The 17,456-nt window shown below is 48.1% G+C and overlaps 1 protein-coding gene across 6 annotated transcripts; it reads right to left on the reverse strand.

Moving 5' to 3' along the window:
• Positions 1–789: 789 nt before the first annotated feature.
• Positions 790–17,443, reverse strand: LOC102909979 (uncharacterized). 6 transcript variants are annotated; one of them, XM_042271845.2, is made up of 7 exons: positions 17,249–17,427; positions 16,238–16,322; positions 15,164–15,277; positions 14,995–15,084; positions 14,271–14,311; positions 10,777–10,903; positions 790–3,015 (listed from the first exon to the last, which is right to left on the reverse strand). In XM_042271845.2, exons 3-7 carry the CDS (start codon positions 15,189–15,191, stop codon positions 1,631–1,633), a joined length of 1,671 nt encoding a protein of 556 aa, XP_042127779.1. In that variant the 5' UTR covers positions 15,192–15,277; positions 16,238–16,322; positions 17,249–17,427; the 3' UTR covers positions 790–1,630. The 6 variants fall into 6 exon arrangements, with proteins under 6 accessions (XP_042127779.1, XP_042127769.1, XP_076429298.1 ...); XM_042271835.2 differs by lacking the exon at positions 16,238–16,322 and having other exon boundaries at positions 17,249–17,443; XM_076573183.1 differs by lacking the exon at positions 10,777–10,903.
• Between the last annotated feature and the right edge of the window lie 13 nt (positions 17,444–17,456).

The raw sequence follows: 17,456 nt of genomic DNA on the forward strand, positions 1-17,456 counted from the left end.
AGTGTTGGTGAGGAGAACTGAACTATCACAGTGATGGAGAGAATGCAAAACGGACAGCCGTGTTTAAAAGCTCTGGTTTTAGTAACAATTAAATATTCTTTTTACCATTAATCAACATAGTCTACTGTGTACAATTCCGTTAAAGTCGTCTCATTGAGATTCCATAGTGACCTCTTACCTCACTGAATATTTTGTTTCCTGAATAAACTGAGAGGTCAGACTCCACGTACAAAAACATCCTGCACCTCTGCGAGCCCTGAGAATGGACGTAACGTATCTGCAGTTCAGAAACCATAATGCTTATTGGCACTGAGGGTGGGGCTGACCGGAAATGGCCACAGGCACATTTCTGTTTATTAGAAACATCACTTACAGCTATGTTGATGACCACGGAAGCGTAAACATTTGTCAAAATTCAGGAATCAATAAAATTGAGATCTGTGCATGTGTGACTACACATAAATATATTTCAATGAAGGAAGAGCATGCCAAAAAGCTGGCCACAACCCACTGATTTCTCAAGCCACGAATGCATGAAGACCTTCAATTTGATAGACATTTGTCCACAGGCTCCACAGGGTTGGGAAAATTGGCCTGTGTGTATAACTTAAATGTCCTTCAAGCCTCCTAGGAACAAATTTACAGAAACTTTAGTCAGAGATAGATTGAATAAAAAATTTCAAATGACTGCTTTTCTCAAAGCTGACTTAAGAGTTACTGAAGGCTTATGATGTCTCAGGCACTGCTCGGGAATATAGGTACACAATGTAGGTATACACCTCAAACGTCTGCTGTTAATCAGGAAGAAATGTATTTCAAAACAATTTCAATAAGTGATACTTTATTAACGACGAAAGCAAATTTGCATAGTAATGCTGTGGAACACTTTTCTATGAGAGGAGCTATTTGGATGTTTAAAATCACACTGGCCGGGACACAACACAATCTGCAGCTAACTGCTTTGATACTGAAGTATGAAGGATGAGAACAGGAAGATACTGTAAGTAAACTATTTTGCTTCTGTAAGAGCAGAAACTGTGCGTACAGTAGAAAGCACTGCAATTCCTAACAGACAATGTCGGCCCTGAGCAGAGGGACTTCGCGCAGCACCTGTGGGCAGTGTGTGGTGACAGGGAGATGTCGGGGCTCATGCTGTGTGTTCGGAGAAAGGCAGCAGTAAAGTCACACAGTCGCAGCTTGGGTTAGAGCTGCCAGAAACCCTCAGATTTATTGCCTGTGGAATTTGGAGTTTTGGGTCACTGGGTAGGTAGAAAGCTGTAGTGTTTGTAAATACCTTGTGACCACATTCGGTTATGAAGCCCCACATGAGGTTGTGACTAGCAGCTTAAAAAACTCTGCTCCTGTCAAAAAGATCTGGTCCTTTCGGTCCTAAGATGTTTAGATACCTCCAGATCACACTCGACTTCCCTGCGGTGACTGTCTCAGCTTGTTAAAGGTCAAAGTTCTGAATGAAGTCTGCATGGCTCCAACGTACAGGCTTCTTTGTTCTGTGGTCTCCCTATCGTTGTTAAAATATTGACCCTCTTATGATCCAACTCCTTTGTCTCCCATGACGCTTTTAAGAACTGGAACATTTCGGCTTCCTTCTGAAATATCAGAGCATAAAACCTTACAGAGTTTGTTCCCTGGGTGAGTCCTCTGGTGCAGGGAAATCCCTGTGACCCTCATCCTCAGCATGGGCTCGCTGGTGAACCAGGAGCCCGGAGCTCCAGCTGAACCCTTTCCCACAAGCCTCACACTTGTACGGTTTCTCTCCAGTGTGGACCCTCTGGTGTGCTTTGAGGTATGAGCTCCAGCTGAAGACTTTCCCACACTCCTCACACTTGTACGGTTTCTCTCCAGTGTGGACCCTGTGGTGGTCCTGGAGGTAGGACCTCTGCCGGAAGCGTTTTCCACACACGTCACATGGGAATGGTTTTTCTCCTGTGTGGACTCCACGGTGAGCTAGAAAATTGGATGCCCGACAGAAACCTTTTCCACACTCCTCACATTGATAGGGTCTTTCTCCAGTGTGGGACCTCTGGTGGGCTTGCAGGTGTGACTCTACACTGAAGCCCTTCCCACACTCTGCACACTGATACGGTTTCTCCTCACTGTGGACTCTCTGGTGCACCTGGAGAATCGAGACCCGACTGAAGGATTTCCCGCACTTCTCACATTTGTAGGGTTTCTCTCCTGTGTGGATTCTACAATGAACGCTCAGATCTGAACTCCGGCTGAATCCCTTCCCGCACGTGTTACATTTGTAGGGTTTCTCGCCAGTGTGGGTCCTCTGATGGGCCAGAAGAAGAGAGGCCTGGCTGAAGCCCTTCCCACACGCCTCACAGATGTAGGGTTTCTCTCCCGTGTGGACTCTCTGGTGATTGTTAAATTCTGAGCTGTGACAGAAACTCTTCCAGCAAGCACCGCACTGGTAGGGCTTGTTTCCCGTGTGGCCCCGCTGGTGGTCCAGAAGCGTGGAGACCCGGGTGAAGCCCTTGCCACACTCCTCACACTGGTACGGCTTCTCCCCGGTGTGCCTTACCTGGTGGGCCTGAAGGCTCGAGAGCCGGCAGAAGGAGCTGTCACACTTTTCACATCTGTACTTCCTCTCTCCTGCGGGGCCTTTCCCGGTCACCGCAGGACGAGAGTCCCGGCTACAGCCTCTCTCCTCTTTGTCAGGTTCTCCACCGCCGTTCATTCCCCAGCGGAGCTGCAGCTGTGAACTCCTCCTGGAAAGTTTACTGAGCTCCGCTTCTTCACGGCATTCTCCCTGGTGAACTTGAAGAAATGAATTCCTCCTGGAAAGTTTACTGAGCTCCGCTCCTTCGTTCTGTACAGCATCCTGTTTCCCCAACGCAGAGCCGGTTCCTCCATCCTTCCCCCTGCAGTCTCGACCCTGGGTTAACTCCCTGGTAACTTGTTGCCAGATGCGTGAGCAGAAAAGCTCTTCCCGGGGCAGGTGCCTCCATCCTGCCTCCTGAAGGGACTCCATCTCATTCAGATTCCTGGATCCTAAAAGCATAAAGAGAATTCAGAGAGAGGTAGGGCGTGCGGGTGCTCTGTTGGCTGCTGTTGGGGTTATGTAGTTAAGACCACAGTCTAAGGCTTCACGGAACCAGAGAATGGTTCCCCTTCCCTTGAACATCCTGTGTCCTGTCTTCTCACCTACACACCCTAGAACCCAGGGGCAGTGCAACAGACTCCCATTCACCACACAATAACGAGAACCATCAAGAACCCCGTAAAGCATCACAGGTGAATGGTAAGTTCAAATTTTTCTTATCTCTAGAGCAAGACAAGTATTTCAATCAGGAAAAAAAAAAAAAACAGCTTTTTTTTTTTTTTTTTTTTTTTTTTTTTTTTTTTTTTTTTTGGCCAGGTGTGGTGGCGCACACCTTTAATCCCAGCATTTGGGAGACAGAGGCAGGTGGATCCCTATGGGTTCAAGGCCATCGTCGTCTGAGAAACCCTGTCTCAGGAAAAAGAATAAATAAAAATAAATAAAGGAGAAAAGAAAAACATAAAAGAAAAGAAAAAAGAAAAGAAGAGAAAAGGAGAAAGGAAGTCAGAAGAAACAGAAGGTAAATAGCCCATCACTGACGATCCCCATACCCCTGGATCATGCATCATGCCCATCTTACTACAGAGATGGTCTTGCCTTGCAAAGGGAAGACCACAAAATCCTGTTTGTTTGTTTGTTTTTTGTTTTTTTGTTTTTTTTTTTTTTGAGACATGGTTTTATGCATCCCAGGCTGGTCTTGAACTCACTGTACTAACAAAGATGACCTTGAATTCCCAATCTTCCTGCCTCCACCTCAAGAGTGCTGTTTTGTTGTTGTTGTTCTGTTTTGTTTTTTCGAGATAGTGTTTCTCTGTGTAGCTTTGGAGCCTGGCCTGGATCTCGCTCTGTAGACCAGGCTCGCCTCGAACTCACAGAGATCCGCCTGGCTCTACCTCCCGAGTGCTGGGATTAGAGGTGTGCGCCACCACCGCCCAGTGAGTGCTGGTTTATACCAGGACTCCACACATTTTGTTTGTTCAGGACTGGGGAGTGAACCAAGGACTCTGCACATGCTAGGCAAGCCTTCTGCCACTGACCTACATCCTTGGCCCTTTTTCTCAGTTTCACACAGGCTATCAAATTTCCTCTGCTTTGCTTTGAAAATGCCTTCTGAGTAGCTGAGATTACAGGGTTGGGAATTACCAACAGGTCTGGCTACATCTCTAGCATCTTTTTTTTTTTTTTTTTTTTAATTCAAAACACAGTTTTAAGATGGGAATTGATCAGCATGTGGTGAAAGACCCTAACCCTTCAGGCTTACACCCTCCAAGCCCAGGAAAATGAGGAACTAAAGAGCTAGTTCCAAGGGCAACCTGACTCAGCCATTACCCAACCACCCCTGCCACAATGTAACAATGTAAAGAGATTTCTATTAAGAAATGCGCTCAACTGTGACTGGGATAATTGCAAGTGTTCCAGGAAGGACCACTGTCAGTGACCTTTGTGTAACCCTCACTCCCACCCTGATACCCCCCCTTGAGGTTTCAGGAAGAATGTGCATGCGGATGTGACTGTACCCACCCTGTGATCAGGCCATGATCGTGTGAAATTAGCCTCTAGACATAAATAAATCGAAACGAAATTGTATGGGAATTATAATCTTGTAGCTTTTGTGGGTTTTTCCTTTAAAAGTAACTATGTGGCTGTAGTGGGCCCGACTCTTGCTCTCAGGACAAGAGTGGCCCGACTGTACAGCTGCATCAATAAACCTCTTGCTGTTTGCATCAACTGGACCGGAGTCTGGGTTCTTGGGGCGCCCAACCAAGAAGGTAGTACCCTGGGTCTAGGGTCTATCACTGGGATGCAAAGGCAAGAGGCTAATGCAAGTTGGAAGCCAGTCTGGACCTGTGAAGGGCTACACAGTGAAGACAATAACCAACAAGCTGAGCGTGATGGCCAGGGCCTGTAATTCCAGCACTTAGGAAGCGGGAGAATCACAAGTTCAAACCATGTCTCAAAAAACAAAAACAAACAACAGATAAAGGGAAATTATGTTATTGGGAAAAAGAAAAATTTAGCTGCCACCGAAGATTGACATGGATAGCTCAATGGTTAAGAGCACTGGCTGCTCTTCTGGAGGACCAGAGTTCAATCTCAGCACCCGCATGGCAGCTCACAACCATCTAACTCCAGTCCCAGGGGACCTGATGTCCTCTTCTGACTTCTGCTGATACTCGACATGCATGTGGTACACAGACATACACACAGGCAGGCAAAAATGAAGGTTTACATGACTAGTATCCCTTTTCAACTATTTCATCCCTTTTCTGGATGCAGAAACATGAGAACAAACATTGTATATGTAGAGTGGTGGAGTATGGCATAACTTCCTTTCTTTGATTTAATCACCATATTTATCTAATAAGCATTTCCTCTTAAATTTGTCCCTAAAGTTTTGTCTTTTTGTTTTTTAAATGACCTTCAGGGGCTTGGAGAGATGGTTCAGAGGTTAAGAGCACTGGCTGCTTTTTCGGAAGACCTGGGTTTGATTCCCTCCACCTACATGGCTACTCACAACCATCTGTAACTCCAGTTCCAGGGAAAGCTGATGCCCCCTTCTGGCCTCAGAGGGCACTGCATGCACCTGGCGCACAGACATACATGCAAGCCAAACAACCAAGCACATTAAATAATAAAACATTTTTTAAAAGGACCTTCAAGAGCTGGAGAGATGACTGACAGCTAAGAGTGTGTTTTGCCTTGGCAGAGGACGTAAGATCAACACCCAGCACCATCGGCAGCTTATGGCCGACTAACTCCAGCAATGAGGGCACTGACCTCAGGTGCACATACCCTCACACATAAACATACTTTCAAATAAAAAATAAACTTTAAAACTGACCTTCAAAAGAAACTTTAAAAAAAAAAAGACTATGCCCCTGAGAATTTTTTAACCGAAACAATACACCCTCCACACAATTCTACCACAGCCAACTGTGCTCTGTTATATGGACAGGGATTCGGCACATGGCCTCTGTCAGTACAAAACACAGGGTCTCAGTACGGATTCCTTATTGGCCTGGAACCTGGTAGTAGATCAGGCTAGCCTCCAACACCACACCCAGGCAAGACTACCTGGGAGATGTCACCGGAGGGTCACTCCAGTGTTGGAAGCTGCTAATGGGACCACCAGAATGACCACCAAGGCACCTCCAGAGGAGCTCAGAAAGGAAAGACGACACATGGCGCTGCAGAAATGGTCCTTGGGAATTCTGTCCTCTCTCCCTGTGTTTAAAAAGCCAGCAGACTCAGGAAAAAACGTCATGTCAGGAAACGAACAGGGAACACGGTGGAGGCCGGGGAAACGTCCTGCCTGGGCTGCACCACTGCTTCCCACCGCAGCCTGGGGACCAGGACTTTAAAGTACATCCAGTGGCCGGCGCCTGAGCACGAACAGAACCAAAACACTTCACAGGTGTTCTGCGGGCTGGGGAGGTACCGTTGTCTACAGTCTTCAGGCTACTTCATTCACAAATACCTACACACACACACACACACACACACACACACACACACACACACACCGTGTTCATTGTGTGCATGTGCAATAAACACAGGCAAGGCCTTGTATGTGCTAAGCACAGCTGTCCCGCTAACACCCCAGCCCTTAAGATGTATTCTTCACTCAGGAGACAGCGACAGGCGGATCTCTGTGAGTTTGAGCCCAGCCTAGTATATAACAAGTTCTAGGTCAGCCAGGGCTACATAGTGAGATCCTATCTCAAGGAGGAAAAAAAGGATTTATCACTATATACATCAAAAATAAAAATAAAAGCATGTATGGGATGTAATGATTCTTCAAACAGCTGAATTGTTTAAGTGAAAAACTCTTAGTACTGGCGCACCTTGGAAAAGATAAGGGTGTGTCAACTGAGTTTTTCAAGTATCTAGTTTGTCATTTCTGCACAAATACTGAAAAGTACCATTTCTGAATGTGGTATTCTTGTGTCTTCTAGGACGTGTATCAGATTTGGGGAGAACAATTAATTCCTTCCGATCAGGCTGTGTTTCTCACTATATAAGGCATCAACTGGCCCCTTATTTAAACTGAACTCTACCTTCCCTAACGCGTCGGTTTAGTGAAACTATTTCCCTTTCTCCCTCCGCCCCACAAGGTCTCGCTATGGCTAGATTTCTTCTACAGCACCACTTGTTTCTGTAGACCACCAAGGCATGACCATCATACGGTACTTTTAATAAGACTAAACAACAGGCGATATTCTTCCCTGGGTCTTTCCGGAAGAGGCGGGCGGCTGTGAAGCAAAGACGGCCTTGAACGCCGCTTGTTTCAGAGGACTTCCGTCCTCACTGTAAGGGGCAGGTCACTTCTAGGGTCCTGGCTAAGTGGCCTTTGAAAAGCCTGGGATGCGGCTCAGCGGTAGCAGCCTTGTCCAACACGTGCCAGGCCCTGGCTCCATCCTCAGTACTGCCACAGTGAAATAGAAAGCACCTCCCCACTGGGCTGCGGCAGTGGCGCACGCCCGGGAGGCAGAGGCAGGAGGATCTCTGTGAGTTCAAGGCCAGCCTGGTTTACAGAGTGAGATCCAGGACAGCCAGAGCTACAGAGAGAAACCCTGTCTTGAAAAACCAAAAAAAAAAAAAAAAAAAGAAAAAAGAAAAAGAAGGAAAGAAGGAAGGAAGGAAGGAGGGAGGGAGGGAGGGAGGGAGGGAGAGAGGGAGAGAGGGAGAGAGAGAGAGAGAGAGAGAGAGAGAGAGAGAGAGAGAGAGAGAGAGAGAAAGCACCTTCCCACATGGGAAAGACATTCGCTTTAAACCCTGACCCCAGGGAAATGGCATCAGGGAGGCCATTACGTCATGCAGCTGCTGGAGTGACAGATGTGACCCACCTGATACGGGTAGGAACAGACACACGGGACACTGTAAGCCATCTTAAGTATCCAGACTTGATGTCCCCAAGTAATACGGCATGTAGGTACAGGAAGCCACGATGTGGCTCAAGTCCAAAGGAGCCCGTGGGAGCGGAGGAGTGAGACAAGAGGGCAGGATGGCAGCCCTGGAGGACAAACCACGACAGTTCCCCGTGGCCTGGGCACAGGCCGACAGTGGCGCCAACACTCTGCCCAAGATGACCGGCAGGACAGACTCGGGTCCCCACCTCAGAGTCCCCACCACAGGTGGCCGCCTTCACAAGTCAAAGCTCAGTTCTCTCTAGAACTGGGTGGAGGTGACTAACTCTTGGGGGCTGGAGAGACGGCTCAGCAGTGAAGAGCACTGACTGTTCTTGCGGAGGACCCAGGCACCCACACTGGGTGGCTCGCTACAGCCACTAACTCCAGCTCCGGGGGTACCATACCCTCTCCGGCCCCCGTGGGTACCCACAGATATATACACACACAAATAATATACCTTACTAAGAGAAAGTGAATTCATGGGCAGATCGGTAAGATGGTTTAGAAGGTAAGATCTCTCGCAGCCAAGGCTGATGGCCTGCGTTCCGCTCCTGGGACCCACATGGTGGCAGAAAAGAAGTGGCCCCCACGGGTTGTCCCCTGACTTCCACCAGTATACTGTGGCACCCACACACACTGCATACATACACATATTCAGACAGCACACACAAACACCACATACAACACACACACACACCACACACACACACAATACACACACAACACACACATGCACACACCACACACATATATATACACATACATACACACAAACACCACATACACACACACACCACACACACGCACACACCACACACCAGTGTGTTTTCCAAACTTCTTGTTTTGCTCTATTTTAGTTTTTGAGACCACTGTTTCACACTGTGCCCCACTAGTCTCAAATTCATAGGGATCCTCCTGCCTCTGCCCTGCTTTCTAATACTCTAGTTGTGTCATGACAAAAGAAATATGTTTAGTGCAAAAAAAAAAAAAAAAAAAAAAAAACACCACAGAGGCAGACGTTAGCATAAGTTACTAGAACGGTTCCATTTTCAGGAGGACTGGTGGTGCAGGCCTGTAATCCCAGCATCTGGGAGGCTACGGCAGGAGGGTTACAGGTTCAAAGCCTGCCTGGGAAACTGCGCGTGCAAGGCCAGCCTGGCTGTGTTAGGGAGACCTTGCCCAGATAAAAAGTGGCAACAGTATTAGGGATATATCCTCATGCCACAGTGCTTTCTTGCATGTGTAAGACCCTGGAATCAATCTCTACTAACACACACACACACACACACACACACACACACACACTTTCCTCTAACAATCGCTCACACTATTTTTGACAACGGGCTATTGTTTTTGCTGCAGAGAAGTTACCACCAAGGGCTCTGATTATTGCCCACCCTTTCTGGGACAGGGTCTCAATGTGTAATCCTGGCTGTCTTGGAACTCACTCTGTAGACCAGGCTAGCCTCAAACTCACAGAGATCTGTCTTCTTGCTGTGGGATGTCTTTCTGTGTGCTGTGAATATGTGTTGCTCTGACTGGTTGATAAATAAAGCTGCACTGGCAGGGTAAGGTTAGGCGGTGCATTCCAACTGGAGATGAGATGAAGGGTGGAGTCGGGGAGACGCCAGCCCACTGCTGAAGGAACATGCCAGCAGACCAGTAATGCCATGGCCATGTGGCGACAAATAGATGAACAGAAATGGGTTGGATTAAGATGCAAGAACTAGGGCGGGGCGGGGGGGTGGAGGGGAGAGCAGGGGAATCTGTGGCTATTATGTGGAACTGAATGGTGTTGTAAAATAAAAAAATAATAATAAAAAAAAATTAAAAAAAAAAAAAAAAGATGTAAGAACTAGCTACCAAGAAGCCTGACCCACAGGCCATACAGTTTGTAAGTAATATAAGCCTCTGTGTGTTTACTTGGGACTAAGCAGCTGCAGGATGCCAGAGGGAGAAATTTGTCCCCGCTGCAGGGCTGGGCAGGACCAGAGAAACCTTCCGTCTCTGCCTCTAGAGTGCTGGGATCAACGGTGTGTGACACAACATTTGCCTTTTCTACCCTATTATTTATCTCATTAAAAATTGTTCATAAAGGGCCAGCAGGGCGGCTTTGAGGGGAAAGGCACCTGCTGCCAACCTGAAGACCTCAGTCCCCAGGACTCACATGGTGTAAAAAGAGAATCAACGCCCACAAGTGGTCGTCTGGCTTTCCTATGCATGCTACGGCACATGTGCACCCACATACATAAACACACACACACACACACACACATGCACACGCACACACACAGTACATCTTTTTTAATTTAAGGTGTATTATTTTACATGTATGAGTGTTTTGCCTGCATGTATATCTGTGCACCATGTGCATGCCTAGTGCCAGTGTGGGTGAGATGAAGTCAGGTCTCCGTGGGACTGGAATTACAGGTGACTGTGAGCTGCCATGTGGGTGCTGGGAACCAAACCCAGGTTCTCTGCAGGAGCGGCCAGTGCTCTTAACCCTGAGCCATCTCTCTAGCCCCACAAAGTATAATTTTTTAATGTAAAAAAACGTTCATATATTCACTACATGTGTGGAGGCGATTACCATCAGAGAAGGCACAGAAACACAGCATCACGCTGCCCACCTGTGGTCCATGTACAAAACACACACATTAGCCAGGGGAGAAACACTAGAAAAACCCAGCTCTGCATCCCACAATGATTCAAAATCTTGAGACCCCTTCAAGAGCAGCATGCAGAGCCAGGGCCACAGAGACATCGTGGGAGCTACCCTCTCTGCTACACAACCATCCTCACCCACTGAGAGCAGCATCCGGAAGTTCTCCAGCATCACGTCATGGTACAGCTTCCTCTGGGCAGCGTCCAGCAGCCCCAGCTCCTCCTCACTGAAGACCACGGCCACATCCTTGAATGTTACTGCCTCCTACAATACCAAATACATGCCCCCTAAATCTTGCAACAAAGGGTAGCTGAGGCTGGAATGGGGCAGTGTGGTGGTATTGTGTTCCCCAAAATACTGTGCACCCTAATAAACTTATTTGGGTTCAGAGACAGAACAGCCACTAGATACAAAGGCTAGAAAATGGTGGCACTCACACCTTTAATCCTAGCATTCCAGGGGCAGAAATCCCTCTGGATCTCTGTGAGTTCAAGGCCACATTGGAAACAGCCAGGCATGGTGACACACACCTTTAATCCCAAGAAGTGAGCCTTTAATCCCAGGGAGTGATGGAAAAAACAGAAAGGTATATAAGGCATGGAGACCAGAAACTAGAAGCTTTTAGCTGGTTAAGCTCTTAGGCTTTGGAGCAGCACAGTTCAGCTGAGACCCATTTGGATGAGGACTCAGAAGCATCCAGTCTGAGGAAACAGGATCAGCTGAGGAACTGGCAAGGTGAGGTGGCTGTGGCTTGTTCTGTATCTCTGATCTTCCAGCATTCACCACAATTACTGGCCTCAGGTTTGATCTTATTATTAAGACCTTCTAAGATTCCTGCTACATCGCAGGGTCATGGAGTGCCTGCCTGGCATCCACAAAGTCCTTCCTCTGTCCCACCCGCAGCACCACGGACATTGGGGGTGGGCACAATGCCCCATGCCAGTACATGGGAGGCTGAGACAGGAGGGTGACTTGTCAGTTGGAAGCCATACTGAGTTCCAGGACAGGATGGAACCCTGTCTCAGAAACATAAAACTAACAAAAAGACCACTTTTTACATAGAGTTCAATTGTCCATTCTCTTATATGTTAAAACTGCAACATCAACAAATACGCAACTTTAAAATTATAATGTATGAGGCAGACTTTCTTCTCAATTTTTCTCCCCTGCTGTGGAACAATACTTCTGTACACTGTGAATATGTATTACTCTCATTGGTTAATAAAAAGGTGACAGGCCAGTAGCCAGGTAGGAAGTATAGGCAGGACAGCCAGATGCAGAGGACTCTGGAAGGAGGAGGAGTGCAGTCAGGAGAGACACCAGTCGGCCGCTGAGCAAGCAGGACACATAGAAAATGAGGTAACAATCCATGAGCCACGTGGTGAGGCACAGATAAGAAATAGGGGTCAAATGTAAGAGTTAGCTAGCGGCCGGGCGGTGGTGGCGCACGCCTTTAATCCCAGCACTTGGGAGGCAGAGGCAGGCGGATCTCTGTGAGTTCGAGGCCAGTCTGGTCTCCAAAGCGGGTTCCAGGAAAGGTGCAAAGCAACACAGAGAAACCTTGTCTCGAAAAACCAAAAAAAAAACAGAGTTAGCTAGCAACAAGCCTGAGCTATCGGCCGAGCATTTGTAAGTAATACTAGGCCTCTGTGTCAGTTATTTGGGAGCAGGTGATTGTGACAGAAAAACTCCACCTACATTTTTCTATTGTATTCTTTCCCTCAAATCCATATAAAGACCCGTGGTTCTTTATGCCATAGGCAACAGTGAATCCATAACAAAAACCTGGGCTAGCAAGAGGCAGCTCAGTGGGTGAAGGCATTTGCCATCAAGCCAGACATCCTAAGTTCAATTCCTGGGAGCCACATCGTAGGAGAGAACTGACTCCTACAGGTGTTCTCTGACCTCCACATGTGTGCTGTGGCATGCATGTGAGTACACTCATATACTCAAAACAGATGTTAAAAAGTCCTAATACAAATCAGTGAAAAACAACTTGATATTTGTATTTACTTTGTGATTACGTTTTTTTTGAGACAGGGTTTCTCTGTGTTGCTTTAGAACCTGTCCTGGATCTTGCTCTACAGACCAGGAGGTTGGCCTCAAACTCACAAGAGATCTGCCTGCCTCTGCCTCCCGAGTACAAGGACTAAAGGCGTGTGCCACCATGCCTGGCTGTAAAATAACATATTTTCATATATTTACTAACTATGTTTATTTCCTCTCTGTGGTTTTGTTTCGAGACAGGGTTTCTCTGTGTAACGGCCCTGGCTGTCCTGGAACTCATTCTGTAGACCATACTGGCCTTGAACCACAGAGATCCGTCTGGCTCTGCCTCCTGAGTGCTGGGGACTCAAGGTGTGTGCCACCAGGCTCTGCTCCTCTCTGTATTTTATAATTTTCTTTTGAGACAGGATCTTGTAGCTTAGACTGGCCTCAAATTTGATGTAGCCAAGGATGACCCTGCACCGCTCTAAGCCTCCTGCCTCTACTTCCCAAGTGTTGGGATCACAAGTGTGTGACACCATGACTGGTGTGTGTGGTGCTGGGGATTGAACCTGGGGCCTCACGCATGCAAGGCAAGCACTCTCTCCCTCGGGCTAGCTCTCTGGCCCCATGGTCAGCTCTCTTTGGCACTTTGCCTGTCCTTCTAGTTAACCAGTGTGTTAGCTTACGACTACGTAAAATTCTATCGACAACGTTAAGCTGAGTGGGTGTCGGTTCTGCACTGCTGAGGATCAAAGCCAGGGCACTGAACATTCGAGGCAAGTGCTCTGCCTGAGCTCATTTCCAGCCCGTGTTGCCATTCCCAAGCATCCATGTGGTGGACATTCTCCCTCTTATTCTTGTCTAGCTCTGTGTATAGCGGTGTCCCAACATGAACGATGTTGTCACGGGCTTTTCTAGTCTGTGACTGCTCATCCAATCATATTGTATTTTTATGATTTTTTTTAAAACACCTTTATTATTTCTGATTATGTGTATGTGGGCTGGGCATGTGCATGTGAGTGCAAGTGTCCTCAGAGGCCAAAAGAGGGCATCGGAGTCCAGGGAGCTAGAGTTACAGGCCGTTGTGAGTCACTCGATGCAGGTGCTGGGATCCAAACTTGGGTGCCCTGGAAGAGCAGCCAGTGCTTTTGACCACTGAGCCCTTCTTTATTATTTTATCCATGCCATTATAAAGTGATAAAAGTTAGGCCTGGAGAGATGGCTCAGAGGTTAAGAGCACTGACTGCTCTTCCAGAGGTCCTGAGTTCAATTCCCAGCAACCACATGGTGGCTCACAACCATCTGTAATGAGATCTGGTGCCCTCTTCTGGCCTGCAGTCATACATGCTGTATACATAATAAATAAATAAATAAATAAATAAATAAATAAATAAATAAATAAATAAATAAATAAATAAAATCTTAAAAAAAAAATTAAAAAAAAAAAGTTAAGTGACACTAAAACACATGGTGACTAACATCTGGCACCTGAGGGCTTCCCAAATGTCCTCTGACCTCCACATGCACACCACACTGTGGCACAGTGCACCTGTCTACAGCCACGCCCACACAACAAATAAACCAATAAATGTAAGAGAGAGAATTTAAAAAACAAAAACATAGAACAGTCAGCACAACTCACCTTGAGCTTGGTCATCCTGTCCTCCCGGGGAAGGGCTGCATCTTAGGAAGGGGTAACGAAGGGAGAGAAAAAAGCCATGAGCGTCTGGCCAGGGTCTGGCCAGGGTCTGACCAGCTCCCACGGCAGCGTGCTATGCATGGCAATTGTGCGGCTTCCTGGGGAGGCTGATTCAGACAGCGCTCACCCTGCAGCCAAGAGCCCCAGGCCAGGAGCCACCCGCCCAGTACAGAGCCGAAGTCTCCTCTCCACCTTTCATACTGGGACAGTGGAGAAGAGCTGTCCACCGGTGCTCTAGGAATTAGGCTGTGCCATGGGCCAGCTCCTCAAAGACACGAGGTTTTGCAAACTCACCAAACTGAGAGGAGAGCCCTGGAAGGCTTTGCCATGGAAACAGAGACAACTGAATAAAGTCCCCGCCTCTGGGAAATGTATGCCGCCACATTTTGATAATCAGCATAATTAAACTTAACAAACTACAGGAAAATCATCTTTGCCAGGCAGAAACAACAACTTGGCTTGATGTTACACATCTGCAGTTCTGGCACTCAGGAGCGACTGAGGCAGGAGGACTGCTATCAGTTCAAGTTGGCCTGGATTACACAGGGAGACGCTATCTCAAAAGTCACCATAAAAAGCTAGGACCGCTCTATTGTTTGGCACACCCGGGGCCCTGAGCAGCGCATGCACGCTAGCACACTGCTCCACGAAGGTTCCTCACACATACCTGCAGAGAAGCTGCTGTGTGACCTCGGTCCCAACCCCAAAACCGCTGTGCACATCCTCAGCGACAGAAGGGACAGAAACGGAGTCGGTCCTACGATTATGACGGGGAGAAGATGAACACACACAGGCAGCACCGTGACCAGGTACCTGGTATTTTAGGGCGTCCTTACCAACAAAGATGTCAGCTGCTGCACCCATGAACACGTGAGGTCAGAGGCAGGTGGGGTCCCTGAACCCAGCTTCATCTCGCATCCAGCATTCTGAGTCTCATCTCACTGTTGTTTCTGATGACGACAATAGATGGTCAGGAGAGAGAGAGAGAGAGAGAGAGACAGACAGACAGACAGACAGACAGATAGACAGACAGATAGACAGAGCGAGCTGACTGACAGGAGCTGCTCGGAGGCAACCTAAGCTGGTGTCAGCCCTCTCGTCTGAAGGCACCAAGATGAGTCAGGGTCCCAAGCAGCCATCACCTTGACTATGGATGGACAGACCACCCACAAGACAGGAACAGTTAGCTATGACAGGGACATCCCGTAACAAATCAGGGGTCCCCTGGGGCAATAACTATGTATCAAGCCACTTTTAGTGATCTGAGTCAAAACCAGGATAGGGAGACCCAGTATGGCTGCTTAATTATGTACACATTTGCCCTGACCCTTCCTTATTTATTTAATTACAGTAATTTAGAGCAACTGTTCTCAACCTGTGGGTCATGACCCTGTGTGCTGTGGGATGTCTTTCTGTACGCTGTGAATACGGTTTATTACCATTGGTTAATAACAGACTGCTTTGGCCTATAGCAAGGCAGGATAGAGTAAGGTGGGAAATCCAAGCAGAGAGACAGGGAGAAAGGGGGCGGGGTCAGCAGATGCCAGCCATCCAGCCACCCAAGGAGCAGAGCAGTAACACCATGGCCACGTGGCAATACACAGCTTAATAGAAATGGGCTAATTTAAGATGTCAGAGCTAGCTAGTAATAAGCCTGAGCCACAGGTCAGTCAGTCTGTAATTAGTATTAAGCCTCTGAGTCAATTATTTGGGAAGCGGCTGCGGGACCAGGGTGGGACAGAAAAGCCTCCATCAAGAATCCTGTGTATCAGATATTCACATCATGATTCATAATAGTAGCAAGATTACAGTTACAAAGTAGATACGAAATAATTTTATGGTTGGGGGTCACCACAACACGAGGGGCCGTATTAAAGGGTGGCGGCATTAGGAAGCGGAGAACCGCTGACCTCGGGTGTGTGTGCAGGGCACAGGTGTGGCCACCAGAAGATCATCTGCTGCTCCAGTTGGCCCTCTGCTTCCACCACGTACCTTCTGGGGGTTGAACACGGGTCGTCAGGCTTGGCAGCAAGCACTTTTACCTGCTGCGCCATCTTGCAGGCCCCTGTTCCCCTGTTTCACCTAAAGTTCAGGTCAGTACCATGAAGTCGGACCAGGGCCTCACTGGACCCCAACGCAGCCACTATGGTTCAGTCTCTTCTCTACTCATCACCACTACTTCTGTCTTTGGTTGGGTTGGGCAGGCGACTGAGCCTAGACTATTGGGGTTTCTTAAGGACTTTGGCCCGAAATCTCTGGTTATTATTCCAGGCAATCCTATGTCTTGATGAGAATATATCCAGAAAGCTATGAACCTAAGCCATGGACCTGGGCTGTTGTAAGTCCTGGGCCAACCTTGAAGCCCTAATTTATCCACCCTATCTCAAGCCCTTCATCATTAAAATAAGAAAAATAAGCATGGTGTGGTGACATGCATCTTCAATCCCATCACTCAGGAAGGAGAGTTGAGTAACTCTCTTGAGTTCGAGGCCAGCCTGGCCTACACAGGGGGTCTCAGGACAGCCAGGGCTACACAGAGAAACCCTGTTTCAAAAACAGATATTGCCTAAAAGCTAACGAACCAAATCACACTGGCAACACATGTAACTCCCTCACCAGGGGGCCCAAATGCAGCAGACACTGCTCAGTGTCTGGAGCCTTGTCCAGTGAAGTCCAGTTCGGCTGCTCTCTTCCCTCCGCGAGGTCTCTCTGTCTCTCTCTCCTAATAAAGCTCTAGAAAGGTAACCATGGCTCGTCATTCTTCCTCAGCATCCTGCGCTCTCTTTCGTGGGCGTGGACGTGGGCATGGCCTCCTCTCTGCGGGATGGAGGGAGGCTCACTGGCCTCCGCCCGCCGCCGACCCTGCAAACCTCCAGATCCAGGGGGTCAGTCGAGGAAGGTGCGGGAGAGAGGAGACTCACCGGAGAACACGGGGAGCGGATGCTAACTGAAACCACCACTTCCCAGACCGCTTCGCGTCAGCCCACCCGGCCAAAACACGTGCAACAACCGGAGAACTTGAACTACACTTTCCAGAATGCTCCACGACCGCTGGCCTCGGCAGAGGAGCGCCCAGGGCCAGAGACTCCGGACTACACTTCCCAGGAGCCTCCGCGTCCGCGCGCGCAC

The sequence above is a fragment of the Peromyscus maniculatus genome, chromosome 1 (genome assembly GCF_049852395.1).
Source record: "Peromyscus maniculatus bairdii isolate BWxNUB_F1_BW_parent chromosome 1, HU_Pman_BW_mat_3.1, whole genome shotgun sequence".
NCBI classification, from domain to species: domain Eukaryota; kingdom Metazoa; phylum Chordata; class Mammalia; order Rodentia; family Cricetidae; genus Peromyscus; species Peromyscus maniculatus.

What these genes read in the sequence shown, in the direction of transcription:
- LOC102909979 (XM_042271835.2), bottom strand. Translation starts at nt 15,191, where the DNA reads ATGGGTGCAGCAGCTGACATCTTTGTTG. An exon ending in AGCAGCTGACATCTTTGTTG is followed by an intron (nt 15,085 to 15,163) that starts GTAAGGACGCCC and finishes TCATAATCGTAG; the next exon opens with GACCGACTCCGTTTCTGTCC. An exon ending in CCGGATGCTGCTCTCAGTGG is followed by an intron (nt 3,016 to 10,776) that starts GTGAGGATGGTT and finishes TTATGCTTTTAG; the next exon opens with GATCCAGGAATCTGAATGAG.